Here is a 19,644-nt window from a genome sequence, read left to right on the forward strand (position 1 = left end):
AGCACCTACATATATTGCAGCCCTTTACAGAGAATATTTAATTATTCGCATAAGTAATTAGTCTTTTACACCATAAATACACAAACAATCCCCCACTCTGCCAATATAAACTCATTTTGCTCATCTCTGCTTGCCAGCTTCCAGTTGCTTTCACCAGTTACCTTGAACTCCCAATCAGCACATGGGCAGGGTTAGTGCACTGGGAAACACATTGACCGCAAAAAAAATGCATTTGATGCCACAGAGTGACATGAGCTTCATATCATTATTCTGTACTGTGGGAAAGATGGTGGAACTAGGGACCTGAATATGGAGATTCAGATGTACCCCGCTCAAACACACAGGAATACACAGGAACGTACACGTAACCCAAAGCCTTCAGTACATCCTCTTCCTCATATTGCCATTGCACTTGCTTGGCAGTCTGTCTGGTGCCTTGCAACCATCCCGATTTAGGCAGGACAAACAAACAGGAAGTGCGCTGCTGTCCTCACTGACTGCTTCAACTTTGCTCTCCAGCACACTGCAGCAAAATCAACAAAAAATACTTAAATCCTACATGATAATAGAGATTCAGAGGTATTAGTTACATACATTTGCAACTATATGAATAAGCGCCAGGCCATCGTCAAGGTTCCTCTATACTGGCGTCCCTAACATTAAGGGGTTCACGTCCGAGAAGCAAGGTACCCCAAAAAATTCCAGCCAAGGACCATCCCCAGGGCATCACACGAAAAGGGGAAAAAAGGTGATAGTGAAGTGTAAAGGATAGATGTGTAAGGATAAATCAATAAGTGTTAATGAAATGAGAGAGAATTAAAATGACATAAATAATAAACAAACAATTAGAAAAGTGATAAAAAATATCTATGTGAATTAAGTGGTGATGCCCTGAAAAAGGTCCAGCCAGAGCAACCCCGCGGGCCCCACTCCCAAACGATCACCCCAAAATAACTATTGCTACATAACAGTAGCACCCACTCTGGGTCATATAATTACAAATTGGTGTACTGCATAATAACAGCACATGTATAAGCTGAAGGCAGACTCACCTTGGAGGTACCCCAGAAACCTCCAAATGGCACTATAAGGACCAGCACATCCTCCCAATGCTGGCTTCCTTCATGCCTCTCAAGACTGCAAACAAAAAGTATGGTGGTCGCTCATACTTTTTGTTTGCAACTTTGCAAATCTGTCTGCGGCCTTGACAATATTGTGTCACACCCGGATTCACGTAATCGCACAAATTATGTGTTCAGCTGCACACAAGATTAACACGCTGTCTTCTGAAATGCTTTGTGCTGCTGTGAACAGCCAACTGATCTGATTGACTAATGGCTACCATATATCTGCTCTTTTCAAAACTGGGGACAAACGGACCGACAGTATAAGATTGATAACAATAGTGTGCTCTAGCCCAAGTCAGTCTAGCAGAATTGTAGGTATTGGGAGGATTCCTTCTGTGTTTTTGTTTGTTTTTTCCCCCAAAAGCGGATGTGGTCACAATACATGCTCGTGTACTATTTCATCCTGATAATTATTTTTGTTTATGTTATCAGATCATTTCTTTCTGCTGTCCCCATGTAGATTTCTTCGGGAACCACTCTCCCTCCCCGCTGTGGCTATACAGCCATTCCTATTGATTTCTCTCCTGTGATACTTTGTCCTTGTAAGTAGTTTCCGCACAGTGTGCAGGCTAAGCCTTTGAAGCCAGCACAAGCCATGATCTCTAACATCCTTCACAAATATGCACATCCTTTGGGAATGCGGAAAAAGTTTAGTGATTTCGTGCGTTCGGTTTTTCCTTTCTCTCCTCCTCCCCGCGCTTATAGCAGTCCCCGCTGATGTTGCCGGCGTGTCTTTGTTTTAAACAGATAATTGTTTGACATTTGAGACAGGCCTCTGTATTGAGTGATAACCCGTCAGAGCGTGAACGTTTCTATGCATATTTTTTTTTTTTGTGTTTTAGCTTGTAGTAACCAGCCTTCAATCCCGCCGAGAGTCTTGCCATTGTCACTTTAGCTAATCAAGAAATCTTGCCGTTCAGAGAGCCGTTTATTTGCTTTCTTTATTTCGTCTTTTTCTCTCTTTTTTTTGCTGTCATTATCACTACGCAAACAGAGGCCACGCGTGCTTTGCCGCCATACTGGAGGGGGGGGGGGGGGGGCAGTTGATCACACTTGACAGAGCATCTTTGAAATGAATTATGAGAAGGTCTTCCATTGATCCGGCTTTTTTTTTTTCAGGTCGCTGAGCAATAATTCCTAAGTGTTTATACAATCTATTGAAATCAATAAACAATTTAAACTGGTGTAGCAGCAGAATGTTTGCCGAGGCTAAGGAAAATTGAAAGTATGACAATGAATACCGCTAAGAAGTGTATTTTTATCATCTGAGCAAACGGTTCTCCTAATGAAATGTGTTCCCTCCCCCCCCTCCTCCACATTCTCCTTTGACATAACAGTAAAATCCCAACAACAGAGACACACATTCTGGTGTTATGATGCTGACACTATAGCACAATTGGTTTATCTCAGGGCAATAAAACTCTCTTGTTGCTATTTCAGACCTAATGTATGCAAATTAAGGTTCATTCCATTAAAACAGAAGCATGTGCATGGAAATATTTTGTGCACTAGAACCTGTGCTAGTCCATCATACTTATGGTATGGCTTTGTAATTGGTGCCGCAGCTCGGTGCTCAGAGGCTAGCATAAAGAACATGCGTGTATGGTTGTATATAAATGTTTCGCCAACTCTGGTCATTTGAATTGTTTCTTTGAAACGAGATTTATTTACAGTAAATCTCATTTCTTTGAAACCCTTAATGGCAGCCTTACACAAATAGGTTACTCCCCTAGTCTGATGTGCAGAGGCAGAAGGTCTATAGGTTTCTTTGAGAAGCTGTAAAAGTTAGACAGTACAGCAGGTCGACAGGTTCTAAAGGCCGACGTGGAAATGGTTGACACATAAATGGTCGAAAATTTTTGTTTTGTTTTTCTAACCCTACTCTTCACACTAACCTTCCCATTGGTGCCTAAACCTAGCTGTCCCTCCTAGTGCCTAACCCTAATCCTCCTGTAAGTACCTAACTGTAAAAAGAAAAAAAAAAAAAGTGTTTTCCACGTCGACCTGTTGAACCCGTCGACCTTCTGTACTGTCCATCTTTTATCATGTCGACCTTCCATGTCGAACTTTTGATGTTGGCCAAATCATTGTCGACCTTTTCACTGTCGATTTTTTTTTTGTATGGAACCCAATCTTTCCCGGGCCCACCTACCAAGGACGCAGCCAGAGAGCTATCAACTACAGCTGAAGGCCTACTTCTGGAGGCAGTGACACCTCATAAATCCTATCTTGTCATACACGATATCAGCTCTCATTGGGGGAGCGCCCTAGAGGATGAGGCCACAGACACACGCCACATCTGTGCACAGTTCCTGGGAAAAGTGACCTGTACACCACTTAATTCACATTATCTTGAAAAGGACACAGTATGTGCGATCAGGTGTCTTGGGATTAGGCTGTTCCCATTATTTATTAATGAGATCTTCAATTAACTGGTGTTCTTGAAACTTTCTGCTAGTGATACTCAAAAGGGAATACTGGAGAAAGTAAGGACCTGGTGTGTCATCAGTCTATGGATGTATTAATATAGGAGAACATACAAAACATCAGAGTTAAATGACCAGGGATCGTCCCCAATATCTCCTGACTCACTGCTAGATGACTACTAGTCTTCAATGAAGCCCTAGGAGCCCCAGGCAGACGGACCAGGCCATACATCATGCACTGCACTGATTCATTTGATGTGTGACGCTTGTCTATCTGTGTGCAACTGAATCTGTATACGAAACACAACAGACCTTGGTGGGAAAATAAGCTGCGGACGCTGCATTCTAGCACTTTGTATGTAGCTTCAGACTCAGCCGCAGGGGTGTATTTAGGGGTCCGAGCGCCCGTAGCAAGTAAGGGACTGGCACCCCCCTTTGTCAGTTAGTAAACAGATATAGATATACTGTACCTAGCACTGCACACACATATACATAGCACACATACTGTACATGGCACACCACACACACATACAGTGCACATACCTAGCACTGCACATACATATACATAGCACACACACACATTGTACACACATACCTGGCACTGCACATATATATACATAGCACACATACTGTACATGGCACACCACACACATACAGTGTACACACATACCTAGCACTACACATACATAGCACACACATAGTGTACATGGCACACCACACACACAGATTGTACACACATACCTGGCACTGCACATACATATACATAGTACACATACTGTACATGGCACACACACACACAATCACATACCTGGGGCTGAGAGGAGGAGATCGGTAGCCACGGCAACACATATTGGGCTTAATTCAGAGGCGGCCGTACGGTCTACGACCGCATGGCCACCTCGATGTTTGTGCAGTGCGCATGCGCGAGACCCGCTACGACCGACAGCGCCGGTCGTAGCGGGTCTCTTTCCAAAGGGGGCGAGCTGTTGATGTTGATTGACAGCTCGCCCCATTTGGAAGGCCGGCCGGGGGGGTGGCAGCCCAAACGGAGGCGTTCCCATGGGAACGCCTACCGTTTGGGGGAGGCCCCACTGACATCACTAGTGATGTCAGTGGAGAGCTTCCGGCTCAGACAAAGCCAGAAGCTCTCTGGGGCTTACGACAAGTGAGACCCTACCCTAGGGTCTCGTCATAAGCCCCGATGGTCGCGATGGTCTATGACCATCGCGACCATCACCCGAGCGGTCGTTAGAGCTGTGGGTGTTAACCCACAGCCTAACGACCGAAACAGAGGCGGCCGGTCAGGATGCAAGCGGCCGCCCAGTTTCTGAGCGACCGCTTGCATCCTCCGACCGCCTCTGAATGAGGCCCAAAGTGAGGAGGAGAGGAAGCAGCTGTGGCTGAGCATGCGCAGCAGCCCCCCAGCTCCCTCTGACCTTCTGAGCTCTCTGTAGCTGTGATCGCTGCAGCATTTGTCATTTGTGTTGAAATGGAGACACAGCTGTCTCCATCTAAAAAATAAATAATTGGACTCAACGGGGGGGGGTTTTAGCTGCGGGTGACATTTGCCAGGGGCAACAACCGGCCGGCGCCCCTGGCAAGGGCCATCCTGGCCAATAGGATGATACGCCCCTGCTCACCCGCACACAGATATTCAAGTGTTGCAAATCAAATTAATTAGTGCAGTCTCTGCGACTGAGACTCATTTTTTGTCAAAAAAGACAACACAGACTATAATAGTTAGCATTACTGCCTCACAGCACTGAGGTTGTGAGTTCGATTCCCACTACGGCCCTAACTGTGTGGAGTTTTCTCCCACACTCCACACACAAATTAACCCTAGTGTGTATGTGTCTGCGTGTATATGTGGTAAGGAATATAGGGCCTGATTCAGAGCCGTTCGCTATTTGCGGTCGTTCGTTCAAAAACAAGGGGTGGTTATTCAAATGATCCGTTCGCAAATTGCAGTCTGTTCACACCTCTAAGTCTGAACGAGCGAGCAAAACATACGCTCGTTTATTTGATAAAAACGCCCCCTGGCCGCTCGCACCATACGTCATGTCCGCTATTTATTAGATTAATCGAGTACATCGTACAGCGTATGAACTGATCGCTATTCTTGTGGTTGGTTTTTTCAACCGCTATTTTGCGAGCAGTTCTGAGTTAAAAAAAAACAAGTGACGTGGTCAATGACGCTGCTGTGTTAATTATGCACTCCCTTAAAACGCCCGTTTTGACCTTTAAGCACGCCTGCGTTCGAAATCCACTCCCCCGTTTTCAAACACCTTCCCCTGTTACCACCCACATACGCCTCATTCTGTCACTCAAAATAGCAGGCACTCGCTATATAGCGTACAAACGATTTTCGGCCGCACTGACTGGTTCGCGCATGCGTACTAAAAACCGTACGCATGCGCAGATGTGCGAACATCGCTCGGAACGAGCGTACGGCCGCTAGCGAGTGGCTCTGAATGAGGGCCATAGAGTGTAAGGCTCCATTCAGGCACTGACTGATGTGAATGGACAAATATTCTCTGTAAAGCGCTGCGGAATATGTGTGCGCTAAATAAATAACTGGTAATAAGTAAAAAAAGATGCTCAGCGTAAGTCGCACAGGACCTGGAGCACCAAGACACGCTTAGTACGACCACAGTATTAGGGGTATATTTATGGGTTTTTAGAAGTGGAGTTGTTGCCCCTAGTAACCAATGAGATTTTAGCTATTAGCTTCTAGAAGGTGCTAGATAAATGATAAGTAGAATCTAATTGGTTGCTATGGGCAACATCTCCACTTCTAAAAACCTGCACTTTAGTAAATATACCCCTTAGTGTATGAGGACATATCTGTACACACATTCCTGACTCTTACTACTTCCCATTGTCTGACTTTCCTTCTATGCCACTGACCTCACACAGGGAACATCCCACAGGGTTTTTCCACATTAAACAGATAAGCCATCCAAAAAATGTGCCCCAAATAGGCTAGCTTGCTGGAATTAACAATCTTCCATCCAGGCTTGTTGAAAGAACAACCTACCACTTCCGTGCTGAGAATCTTTAATCCTACCCCAACTTTTACGCCCCTTGTCAGTGTCCCCTCATATTATTCTTGGGAACCCAGGTCCCTAATGTGCTGGTTCCTTCCACAGTCACCTGCAGAGGAAACTGGGGCTATTGGTCATGAAACAATGACCTATTTGGATTTACAGGAATGAATGTAGCCAGTAACCAGGTAAAGGTATAGTTGAACATGAATTTTGTATCTAGGATGATTTTCATGCAGGATTAAAAAAAAAAAGCTGTGAATTGGCAAATATGGGATATAAATGTGGCAGGTCGTATTGACCTTCATTACATGACCTGGTACCCAAGCAGTGTTCTACACAAGTTCTAATTGTATTCTAGATGCAAACCAACAAGTTACCGCATTTATTAATTGCTCCTCTTCCATCTCTGGACCAATCATTTCCGACCCACTTTATTTCTACTTTCAATTTCTCATTTATTTTTGCTTCCAAGTAAAGGGATCCTGTTCATGTTCCTGGGCTAGGCCAAATCTCGTCTGTCTAGCAGTGACGTGCGGTGAGGTGAGTGGCTGGGGAGGCACACATGGAGATGGGTCTGAGTGCTAGGAGCCTGTCTCACCCCCTATTCGATGTAACTCTCCCCTCACTACACTAAGTTTCAGTGTCCATTGATTCTCATACCTGCATTACTGTGTCTTCTCTTGCTGCTGCTGACTGACCGCCGATCTCTAAACAGTGCAGTGCACATCCTGGTCACGTGACACAACCAAGCTGTCCATCAGTGCTCAACTCAAGGCACCCCCCCCCATACTCGGAGGCATGCCTCTATTAGCTATCTGTCTGTGCAGCGTACTGCCCGTAGTGTGCCCTCGCCCCCAGCTCTGCAAGCAGTGCCTGACTATACAGTAGCGAGGCTGAGCTGTTGCTGCCTCATCTCTCGTCTCCCTGCAGTTCCAGGGAGCTCCACAAAGCTGGTGAGTGTTAACTGTAAAAATTATTAAAATAAACAAAGAAGGTGTCTGTAAGTTATAAACATCTTTATATTATTCTCTTTATATATATATATATATATATATATAAATAAGAAATCTCAGGAGCATGACTGCACAGCTCCCTGGCCTTTAGAGGTAACAGGGAGCCGAGCAGGACTGGGAAATCTCCCAGCAGGATAGTAGACAGAAGACAGCCCTGAAATGTCTCCTCAGCTCAGTGAGCTGGAGATTTGACTCATTGTAGTACATGGCAGAAGATCTTCCGAAGGCTGCAGGAAGAATAGACAGCTTTATTTATAACACTGTAATGCTATTATGTAAGTGAATGTGACAGTGTCTCTGTAGTACTTGGGCAACAGTTTTATTGCCAGGTATGAAAATGAGACATTTAGGTCCCATGCACACTAGGTAAGCGAAAGCTTTTCTTTTACCCTCCGGTCAGTTTAGCTGCATTCGCACTGCATGGTGAGCACCTTCAGTGAGGGCAAAGGTAAGTTATCTTTACAATGCCAAGCAGCAATGAATGCAGTACACTTCATCAGAAATAAAACACAATTGTTCACCCGTACTTGCCTAACTTGAAAAACTAATTTCATGGAGATCATGCAAGTAACACCTAGGCGCAGTTCAAGGGACATGTCTTGCTCCACCCATGGTCATAGTGCCACACTACCAGGTGGAACCTGTAGTACTGTGCTGCCAGGGGGGTTTGTGAATGGGTGGCATGCCAGTCAGAGGCTGTATAGCAGGGGTGACTCGATAGTCTACTTTCAAAGCTAAAAATCTAACGTGATCTACCAAGTATCTAAGGGAGCGTGGTATGTCAGAAAGGGGGAGTGACCTCGCACCAAGGGGTGTGGGGACTGTCCCGCCGAAATCACACATTGGTCCCCACAGTAACAAATATTAAACACATTGGGCCCCACAGGAAAAAAACAAAACAAAGCATTGTCCCCCACGATAAAAAATATAAAACATACATCATTGTATTTTAATTATTGTATTGTAATTGCCCCAGCCCCCCACAGAAGACTGACTTGTTTGAGAGAGAGGAACTCCCAGCCCTTCCCTGCCCTCAGCCGTGGGCGACATTCCAGCAGCAGCTCAGTGCAGGCACGCCAGTCTTGATTGGTCCAAGGTGTCACACTGCGCACCTTTTGGGTTTGGCGCCTTCGAGCTGGTCCTGCCCCCGTGCCTCCCTTTACCCGGCTCTGGTGCAATAGAGGCTCAGCTTATAGGCTGAGGCGCAATCAGCCTATAAGCTTCAGCCTGATTATGATTGGCTATATCTGTCAAAGTGAAAGCAGTCAGAGACCGCCACGGCTTCAGTTCGGCGCAACTGAGCTAGCCAATGAGAATTACCTTGTTTCTTTTTGATAGCTGATGGACACCTGACCGCGAGTAAACTTGGCAGCCAAATTTTTTGCTGACATATAAGAGCCCTGGACAGTGCTTGTCAAATAAAAACTTTTTATTCCAATTTGTGACATTTCTACTCTTTGTGCATTTTGTAACAAATCATTTGTTACAATTTTATATTTTTCTCCTTCTCTACCATATATTAAGGTAGCATGTTAGCATTTATCATGTGGTGCTGTTGAAATGTTGACATGGTAGAATGTCGACAAACCATCCCTTATGGTCTAGCGGTGACTTACCTGCTTCCGTATGTCACGTGTGGAGCAGTTCCGGTGCAGACCTCTGACGGAGCGGTGGTTCCGGTAGCCTCTCTAGTGCCTAACCCTTCCCGCGCACAAATTATAAAATGGTTAATTCGGAACAGAAACCCTATAAACTATACGTCTAAGTTAAGGTCGTGTACATGAGAAAATCTGTAGACAAAGGACCTCATTCAGAGCCACTCGTAAGCGGCAGTACACTCGTTCCGAGCGATGTTCGCACATCTGCGCATGCGTACGGTTTATAATACGCATGCGCGAACCAGTCAGTGCGGCCGAAAATCGTGTGCTCGCTATATAGCGAAGGCCTACTATTTTGAGTGACAGGAAGAGGCGTATGTGGGTGGTAACGGGAAGGTGCTTGAAAACGGGGAGTGGAGATCAGAACGCAGGCGTGCTTAAAGGTCAAAGCGGGCGTTTTATGGGTGTGCATAATTAAAACAGCACCGTCATTGACCACGTCACTTGGTTGTTTTATACCCAGAACTGCTCGCAAAATTGTGGTAGCAAAAACCAACCACAAGAATAGCGAGCAGTTCATACGCTGTTCGATGTACTCGATTAATCTAATAAATAGCGGACATGACGTATGATGCGAGCGGCCAGGGGGCGTTTTTATCAAATAAACGAGCGCATGTTTTGTTCGCTCGTTCAGACATGGAGGCGGCAACAGACCGCAAGGAGCGTACGGTTCATTTGAATAGCCACCCCTTTTTTCTGAACGAGCATACTGCCGCTTACGAGCGGCTCTGAATCAGGCCCAAAGACCAATGTCTTCTCGCAGGAGTGATCACAGGGCCTGATTCAGACCCGGACGCTATTTGCGGCCGCTCGCTCTCAAAAAGGGGCCGTCTATGCAAAACATGTGCTCGTTCTTTGCGGTGTAAGGACGCCTCTATGTCTTAGCGGCCGAGGGCTTATTGCGCTCGCAAGTGTTTAAAGACGCCCCCTTGCCACTTGCAACAAACGTCATCTCCGGGAAATGTAGGATTAATCTGGACCATCGGAGCTGTTCGCAGCACCTAAGGTAGACCTAGCCTCCCGCAAGCAGTGCGAGCAGTTCAGGGAAAAATCATCCAAGTCACATGTTCAATGACGCTACTTTGCCAATTATGCACACCCATTAAACTCCGTTCTGACGGTCGGGCCTGCCTGCGTTCGCACATCCACTCCCCCTTTCACAAGCACCTTCCCCTGTTACCACATACAATTTGCACTCAAAGTAGCGGCCAGGCTGTGTACTACGAGCGGATGAATTCACGTCGCAGACGCTTGTTTGAGCACGCGCACTGCGACTTATGCGCAGTTGTGCAACCATCGCTCAGAGCGAGCGAGCGCAGCTTAGCGACCGGGTCTGAATCAGGCACACAGTGTCAGGATGGTCATAGTCAGCATATCAGCCTGCAAAGTCATCCTGGCCCGATGACCGTTTCAGTGCATCTCCTACACCTTTCTTAAGGGCCGATGATATATTCAAAGTGCTGATATCAATATGGATTCCAGACCAATGTATAACAGGTACAATAGGGGCTAAATATGCACCTTCCCCATAATACAGCAGTACTGTCAATTTTTACCGCTGCTTCCTACAGTGGTACCACATAAGTTTCTCCAATTCAATAAGCGCAGCCCACCCCTGTGAAACCACACCCCCTACACGAACACCCACACAGCCTGCACATGCGTACTAATTATTCTCCTGTATCTTTACACTGGATAAGTACAAGCCGATTAGGCCGCATATGCCCACTGTAAACCTTCCTCCTATTGGCCTACTGCGCGTATGTGCGACATTTCACTAGAAGATTTTGCATGGCACCGTGTATATGTATATTTGATATCACAGTTTCAGAAATTGCGCACGGATCGCATTCCCGTTTCTTACTATGAGATGCGATCAACTGTGCAATTTAGGAGTCCGCATGACAAATCATTGATTTCTCTGTCGCATGGAGCCGTGGGTAGCGCCACGCTTTATAAGATCAATTTATATGTTAAACTGCAAATATTAGTCATTGCTGTATGCAGAAAGAGCAGTAACTGCAGTAGGGTACTCTCAGACAAGTGCTCTGGAACAAGTGTTTCCAAGCCTAGAATAAAACAAACCCTTATAGTGATGTATTACATTCAATAGGATAACCTGCTTTCCTGTTACACACCAGCGCTTCAGAGCCCCCTCTGCAATGCTGTGATTTTACAACTAAAGCTCTGAAGTGACGGACAGACAGGGTTCCAATTTAAATTAACTTGTCGCAATACAGACTGAACACCAAGGTGTGCACACATACCAGTGTACTGTCCATCCAAATCCATGGACTGTCCATCTAGAACTTGTTGTCTCGTACCTCCCAAGTGTTTTGATTTATGGCCTGGTGCAGAGATGGTTGGTAATGTAATAGCGGTATCGGGAATAGGCAAATGCTAATCCCGGCCTTTCCTTTGTGCTCCACCGTGCAGTGGAGTGTATGAGCGGTGAGATTCCCAGTTTTAGGCTGCGTGGTCTGTGCATCTGCAATGGAGATTGTAAACTGTCCAACATCAACAGAACATCGGTTGCACCATCGACAAATGCTGTAGCCTAGGTTCTACTCTCTACAAATCCAACTAAACATGGCCTCTGGATTATTGGATTTGCGATCGGGAACGCAGCCGCATTCCTGCCCATAAACGTCTCCTTTTGCTATCACTTTAGGTCATCTTTCAGCCTCCACCCTGATACACCCAGGCATCGCACACCCCTTCTCAAGTGTTAGCGATGCCGCACACAATTGGTTTGCGTGTGTGCAGTGAGGGTGTTCCAGACCGTTCACGCATGTGCAATAGCAAAACATCGCTCTAATGCAAAAATATCGGCACTGTGCTTATCTCCGAATCGGGCCCTTAGGCAGAATAGGTACTGATTCATATGGCCTACTATTCTTCCACTCAGGACCCTGGAATATTGAGTGGTAGCTCTTGTTCACAGCTGTTCTGCACAGGAAAGAGTGGGGGGCAGTGAACTGTTACTGTAGACCACACCTCCAAGGCATGGCAAATATAAATCACAATATAGATTATTTTTTACGTTGTGTATATCGCATAAAAACAATACAAAGTCTACCGATATTTGTATAGCTTAAATACAGTGGCGGCTTTCCCTTTTTTGGCACAGCAATAAAAATAACTTTCATGAATTTAAGAAATGTAAACAATTATTAATAGTAATATTTCAAGCTTATAAACTTCTTATTTATCATTTTAAGTTAGTGCCATGAAGGACTCATTTCCTAGCGGACTCTGAGCTTATGTGCTCATTAGTTAGGTCACAGCGCACCCTAGTGGCTGCCTTAGGAAATTTCATAGGAACACGCATCACAGTAAAATCTTTCTTTCTCTCCAATTGTAAAGCCAGTAGCTCAGTAGAAATGTAATGGTAATCTCATTTTCCCATTACTGTTCTGGCCGTTCCATTTTTGAAACTGTGAATTGTGAAATTCTCAGGAACCCTGTTAGGACATGTAAGGGCATAATCAATTAACCGCGGCTGTAATTAACGGGCCTGTTGCTCCTACTTTTCACTTATCGCAGCCATGCGCACTCACGATTCCCGCGCAATGTAATTGGAAATAGCACTTGAGCAGCAAATAGCCACGTTAAGTGTATAGAAAAATGGGGAAATCAGCTGACACCCTAAAAGAGAGCAAATAAATATTGCCTAACGGCATAGATGTCTGTTAGTGGTTAATAGGAATATATTTGGGGTTCTTAGAATGTGTTAAATGGCTGATTTTTTTTTCTTCGTGTTTTAATAAGTTTAAAAATGAAAAATGTTAAAACTTAAAAATGTAAAAACTTTAAAAAGTGTTTTTCTGCAAATAAATGCTCTAGATTAATTTGAGGTGCATAAAAATGGCTGTATGTTTATTTTTTTGTAAATTTAAGCAACTATTAAAAAATTTACCTGTAACTCCCACATGAAATTTGAAAAACAACCATTCATACAACACCGATGTATACTTGTCCAGTATTGACTCATTATGCACAATGTCACCCCAAAAATGACATGTAATTATTGGCCATATTAAGCTAATTGAAAACTAATAAGTGCCTAATTCATTTGGGGGGGGGGGGGGCAGACTCCCAGGGTCTCTGAAGCAAGTACTGACACTTTCACCTTAAAATAGCTATTCACCTGCTCCGGGGCTGCAACAAGAAAGTCCCGTTAAATCCAGTTAAAAATTACCGCAGCTACTTGAATAGGGAAAATTTCGCTTTTCTGAACCTCTTCAGTCGTTATCCCCCAACCCACCCCTCCAAATGTCTGGGCGCGCTTTTCTTTGGCAGCAGTTTTCCCAAAGAGTAGACATTGAAGTGTGTTAGATAGACTCCACCGATGTATGATGTGCCCCCACTTACTGTAAGAATGGAGCACGTTCATACCAGGACTGTTATTGGGTTTAATTTTTTTTACTTTAAACAATTGACAGACAGAAAGAGTGGTTAGCAGGCACTGCAGTGTGCATGGTGTGCTTCACCATAAGACCAGGGGTCACCTAATATCTAGAGGATAGAACTGTTTATTTAAGCAGCAACAAACAAATGTATACAGTATACTGAACCCCCAGGTTCTCTCTATGTAGGTGGGTCCCTGGTCTACTGACCAACTCATTATTGTATACAAAAACCAAGTTGAAAAGCTGGGGTTAAACCAAGCTCCTTTGGACCGTAGTCAATAACTGGCTGTATTTCAGTAGCAACCAGCGTTCCGACAACAGGCTGACTACTGTATCTCCCTCCATTCTCTACATCTAGCCTCTTGTTTAAGTGTCTTTTAAGGATGGTGTCACAGTGCAGCAATTGAATGCTGCTCTTTTCCAGCTAGAAAAACACAGCAGCCACTCCTGCAATATATACATAACAGGAGAATCGATCCTCCCCTGTCACACACAAGAGCTTGAAGAAGACTCTGCATGGACTGCGCAATGGTGAGCTATGTACACGTGGTTTCACCTGCAGAGAAGCAGGAAACAGAGCCTATGCATTCATATTGAATGCTTGTATGGACCGATGAGCAGTATTCAATAGAGATAATTTTTCTGGTTAGGAGACATTGATCCCTATGAGAATCAATTATCGCACCGATGGGAAAAAAAACCCACATTTGATACATTGTTCATTAGTATGTAGCAAGTCTGGGCGATACTTTGGGTAGAAGTGGACTAATGCAAAGCTATGTAGGGTTTCCAGACCTGGAAATAGGGAAACACAGCTCCTAAACCACACTATGGGGACGGGTTGGGTACTCGATCCCAGCAGTCAGAATCCCAGCAGTGAAATCCCGACACATGCAGGTAAGTATTCTAACCCTCCCCTCCCGCAGCCTAACCTTAACCCTCCCCTTCAGCAGCCTAACCCTTACTGCCCCCCACCCACAGCCTAACCCTCCCCTACCGCAGCCTAACCCCAACCCTGCCTAACCCTCTCCCTAACCCTAAGCCTCTCCCTAACCCTAATACTCACCTCGGGACCACAGCCATCGGGATTCTGAAAGCTGGCATTGTGTGTGCCAGAATGCTGACTACATCTCATGGGGACGCAGCTCCTTTCATGGCCACGAATTTTAGCATTCTGCGCAGAAAATATATATTTTTTCATTTTTGCATATCTCCAGCGATTCTGAGTCGGATGGATCTCTTTATGTGAAATGGTTATTTTTTGGTGGCAACTGGACAGCGATTCTGCGAACGCACACAAGTAATCCCTCTTGTGGAAGTGTCATGGGTGGGCTATGGGGGTGTAACTAACCATTGCTGTTCTGAATCACTAATGCAGCTAAGGAAATGCCGTTACTGATGGATTTCATGCACCCAGCAGGGGGCTGGTGCAAGTGCCCATACTAATGATAACGGTTGCGGGCGTGGGTTGTCCCATTTGAAGACGTCCTGGTTCTCGCATTAACCCTATGGATACTGGGCCTGATTCAGACCCGCTCGCGAGCGCTGAGCGCTCGCAAGCGGGTCGATGTTGGCCAAGTGCGCATGTGCACGACGGAGGTGGCTCCGTCGTGCGCATGCGCGAGACCCGAATAACGACGGCCAAGCCGTCGTTATGGGTCTCGCACCAAAGGGGACGTGCTGTCGATGGTGATTGACAGCACGCCCCCTTTGGTGGGCGTCAGTGGGAGTGCTTTTGGCTCTGATAGAGCCAAAAGCACTCCTGGGCTTGCGGCAGACGAGACCCTACCACAAGGGTCTCGTCGCAAGCCCTATGGTCTTGACCATCGCAACCATTTTTTTTGGCCGTTCGCAAAAAAAAAACACCCACAGCTATGCGAGCGGCCAGGAGGCCGCTCCAAACACTAAGAGGGATGGCCCTGATTCAGAGCGAGCTCTCTGTCAGACCGTCTGGCTGTGAATCAGGACCACTGTCACTAGCATAAGGTAGTAAACTGTCTCCTGTGGCTTCCCGCAAAACCAGCCACACTGTGTCTGACCTAGAATCAGCCCCTATCCCACCAATACTGTACAGATACGTCTTTTATTATTTCTGCAAGTATCAGGTTTTAACTATACAAATATATATATATTTTTTTTTAGTACACATAGGAGGCCGTTTTGCTTTTTCTTGTTTGCATTATCATTCCAAAGGCCAATGATTACTGTTACAGTACATGCCAGTGTCCCTATTTGCCACGCGCCATTTAATTTTGGAAGACAGTATCACTTTGCCAATTAATTACATGGATGTCCAATGTTCTAGTGCAGGGGAGGCCAACCCACGGCTTTCCCATGGGAACGCCTCCGTTTGGGCTGCCACCCCCCCGGCCCGCCTTCCAAACGGGGTGAGCTGTCAATCAACATCGACAGCTCGCCCCCTTTGGAAAGAGACACGCTACGACCAGCGCTGTCGGTCATAGCGGGTCTCACGCATGCGCACGAGGGAGCCGGCTCCCTCGTGCGCATGCGCACTGGCAAAACATCGAGGCGGCCGTGCGGTCGTAGACTGTACGGCCGCCTCTGAATAAGGTCCATAGTCCCTCCCTATATGTGGGTGACCTAGGGGGTGATTCAGGGGTGGATGCAAGTAAAGCATTAGGCACAAGCCCAGATGTTTTACCTCTGCACATGCACCTGAGGCGCACTGCGCATGCGTACTGATGTTTGCAGCTGGGAGACGCAAATCAAAATCGCGTGATCCAGTCATTTGGGGTGTGACAGTTGCACCATGGTCATTCTGTCATTCATGCGCCTGGGCATGTGCAGTGTCCATTGGTGCACAGAGAGTGTGTCTTTGTATGCACATCAGTGGATTTGTGCTGCAGCCAGTAGGTGTCTCAATAGGCCCGCCCCATTGGCCCCACCATTAGCAAAAAAATGCAGTAGGGGCTGCAAAAAAAGTTGCAATTGCGTCCATTCTCTGAATCACGCCCTGTCTAATTCATTGCACATGAATGCGCAGCAACCCGGGTTACTGTGCAGCGTGAAAGGTCCCAGTTGAGATAACCCGGGTCAACCCGGCATTTCAACTCGAGTAACGAGCAGGGTTGAACACGAGTTCAGCCCTGCTCACGGTGCAGTATGAACAGGTAACCTGGGTTGAGGCGACCCAGGTCCCATTCAGTGCATAGGGAGAGCCGGCACTTGGAGATGATCTCATTTCCAAGCGCCGGATCAGCAGTGATGGCGGTGTAGTCAACGACCTGGCATTATTGCCGGGTCGGGCCGCAGGTCTAAAAGGGGTTTCAGGCGGGTCGCACCCAGGAAGGACGAGTGTACAATTCTCGGATGCGACCCACCATTTGCGATGTGAAAGGGGTAACACAACAATAGCCAAGTGTATCTTCTCTTCTCAGCAGATGGTGGTGCAATGTTTAGCTGTGTTGCCTCACATTGGTTAGATTTCAGCCAGGGCCCTATTTGTGTGGCATTTGTGTATTCATTATGCGGGTTTCCACCAGGTGCTCTAGTTTTCTCCTACAAACCAAAAACATATTGGTAAGGTAATGGACTTCTGACAAAAATGTAACCCTAGTGTGTGTATGTGTGTACATGTGATAGGGACATAAATGGCAAAATATTATCTGCAACGCTTTACATAATATGTGTGTGCTCTATATAGAGAACTGTTAATAAATAATTTATAATAATAGATAATTGAGAACTGTAATGGTGGACAAACTCCTTCATTACAGTCCAGGTTTTAAGAATATCCATGCTGGAGTCCAGATGGTTAAATCAAATTGACTGAGGTACTAATTAAGTCACCTGAGCTCAAACATGGATATCCTTAAAACGTGGATTGTAATTGTGGAGTTTGTTGTATTCATGCCTTCAAGGTGCAGGTGCAGCTGCTAACCAGCCTGCTTTGTGGCTTGGAGGCCAGAAGACCCAAATTGTCTCTCAGGAGTGGAGGCTTGCCCTCTCTCCTCCAATCATTCCAGGGAAACTAAAACCGTTTCCATGAGCGGTCCCTACTAGACTGCTATCTCCCTAGCCTCTGCTTGGGCTGGTGTGGGGCCGTTTATACTGATTACATTACATTGTTATTGGAAAACCAAGTATTAACCAACAAGTCCTGACAATCACTTTAGTACAGATATTTTCATATTTCAACAGGACTATCCTTGTTTGTTTGTTTTAACAGAATGCATTTGACAAAATGTGTGTATTTATTTAGACCAAAAAATCTTCCCTCTAACCTTTTCATTTACAGCTCACTACTTCTCTATACCTGAGTCCATATAGACATATAATAATATATTCATTCTAAATATGCTTTTGTTAGTTTGTGCTCCCTCATCACCCCAAGGGAAGTTGTTGGGAAGCAGAGGTTTTCATTTATCAACCAAAACATGTATGTCTTCAAGCCACAATAGAAGAGGATTTGTCAGTGTCCAGCTGTAAATATGAGGCAAATCCGATTTACTAGAGGCAGAGAATAAGTCTCAGATGGTCTTATGAGACCGTTTTCTCTAAAGTAGTTAACTACCTGTTGTTTTGCAGTTGCCTGTTTCGCGGTCGTACAACTTTTGTGAGTTTGTTATGCAAAGTGCATCCATAATATATATATATATATATATATATATATATAGTATAAATAAATATTCACCCTTACCCTAACCCACCCCTCCTGCAGCCTAAACCTATAGCTGCCCATCCACTACTAGATGCGGGGACGACGGCACGATTACGACGCCGTCGTCTCCCGCGGGGTGAAGTGCATACACCGCCCGTTCAGGCGTTCAGTGTATGCAGATCGATCATCCCCGAACATGGCAACCTGACGGCGGTCATCAGGTTAGCCGTCATGTTCGGGCGATGATTGATGTTAAAAACGAAACGACCAGCGGGCGCGCGCATCGCTGGTCGTTTTTAACAGTTTACTGCCCGATTTGCGGGCAATTACCAAGCGATTGCGTCGTTATCGCTCAATCGCTAGGTTTAATCGCCTAGTGGATGGGCAGCATAACTGTTCAGTCCCGCAGACTAGCCATAACCCTCATGTACCACAGCCTAACCCTAGTACCTAACCCTAATACTTATCATCGGGATCTGTCAGGATTGTTACCGTCTGGATGCTGCTGTCATATTGTAACCCTCGGCATTCTGACGGTTGGGATCCTGACTACATACCCGTAAATTAGACGTGTTTATACGAAATGTCTTCACTCTAAAATCTTATGATATCATTTGCCAGTAAACTATAAAAAAAATGTTGCAAGTATGTACAATAACTAGAAATAAGATTTAATTAGCTAGTTAAGTCTTCAGTAACTTACTATGAATCTGGTTCTCCATTTATTATGTTCCTCTGCTTATACATTGTTGGTTTATCCACCATTTGTTTCAGTAAAATTGCATATTGCGCTCATGGTTATATGTGACTCTTGTAGGTTCACGTCTGATCAGCGATCTTCAGCAAACTGGGAGGAAATCCACTCGCGGGTCAGAAGCATGTTACGGACACACAGTCCCCGGCAGAAGTTACACTTTGTGAGTTTCAGTAACATGTCACATTACTTATTAGTACTATATGATAAAAGTGATATTACAATAAGCCGCGTGGAGCAATTAATCCTGATTCTCTATTAGCACCCTATGGGCATATTAATGTAACTTTTTTTTATTATGTCAAATGTATCTTTTAAGACTGAATTAAGCAAAAAAAAAAAAAGTAAGGTATTACAACAGGACTCCCGCTGTTTGGAAGATCTCAATCCGCTACCAGCCCCCTTACTGTAGTCTCAGGTACATCGAGGTACCCAGAATATCTGTCCGATCTCCACTGGGGGTGTAGCCATACCCATTGAGAAATACTGGGGCTCTCTTTACTTGCTACAGGAGGTGTGGCTGTGCCATCTTGGTGGCATGACTGGATCCTCGGGCGCGTGATCATCGATGGGCAGAGGGTCTCCT

General features: G+C 45.5%; 1 protein-coding gene across 2 annotated transcripts in view; it reads left to right on the top strand.

Moving 5' to 3' along the window:
• SPATA6 (spermatogenesis associated 6) overlaps positions 1 to 19,644 on the top strand; it is a 161,356-nt gene that overhangs the window by 129,413 nt on the left and 12,299 nt on the right. For both annotated transcript variants that reach the window (XM_088479347.1, XM_088479348.1), the window contains exon 8: positions 19,122 to 19,221. In XM_088479347.1, coding sequence (XP_088335473.1) covers positions 19,122 to 19,221 — 100 coding nt within the window. The remainder of the gene's footprint in view (positions 1 to 19,121; positions 19,222 to 19,644) is intronic.

The sequence above is a fragment of the Taudactylus pleione genome, unplaced genomic scaffold, assembly GCF_031769625.1.
Source record: "Taudactylus pleione unplaced genomic scaffold, aTauple2 ptg000230l, whole genome shotgun sequence".
In the NCBI taxonomy this organism is placed as follows: Eukaryota; Metazoa; Chordata; class Amphibia; order Anura; family Myobatrachidae; genus Taudactylus; species Taudactylus pleione.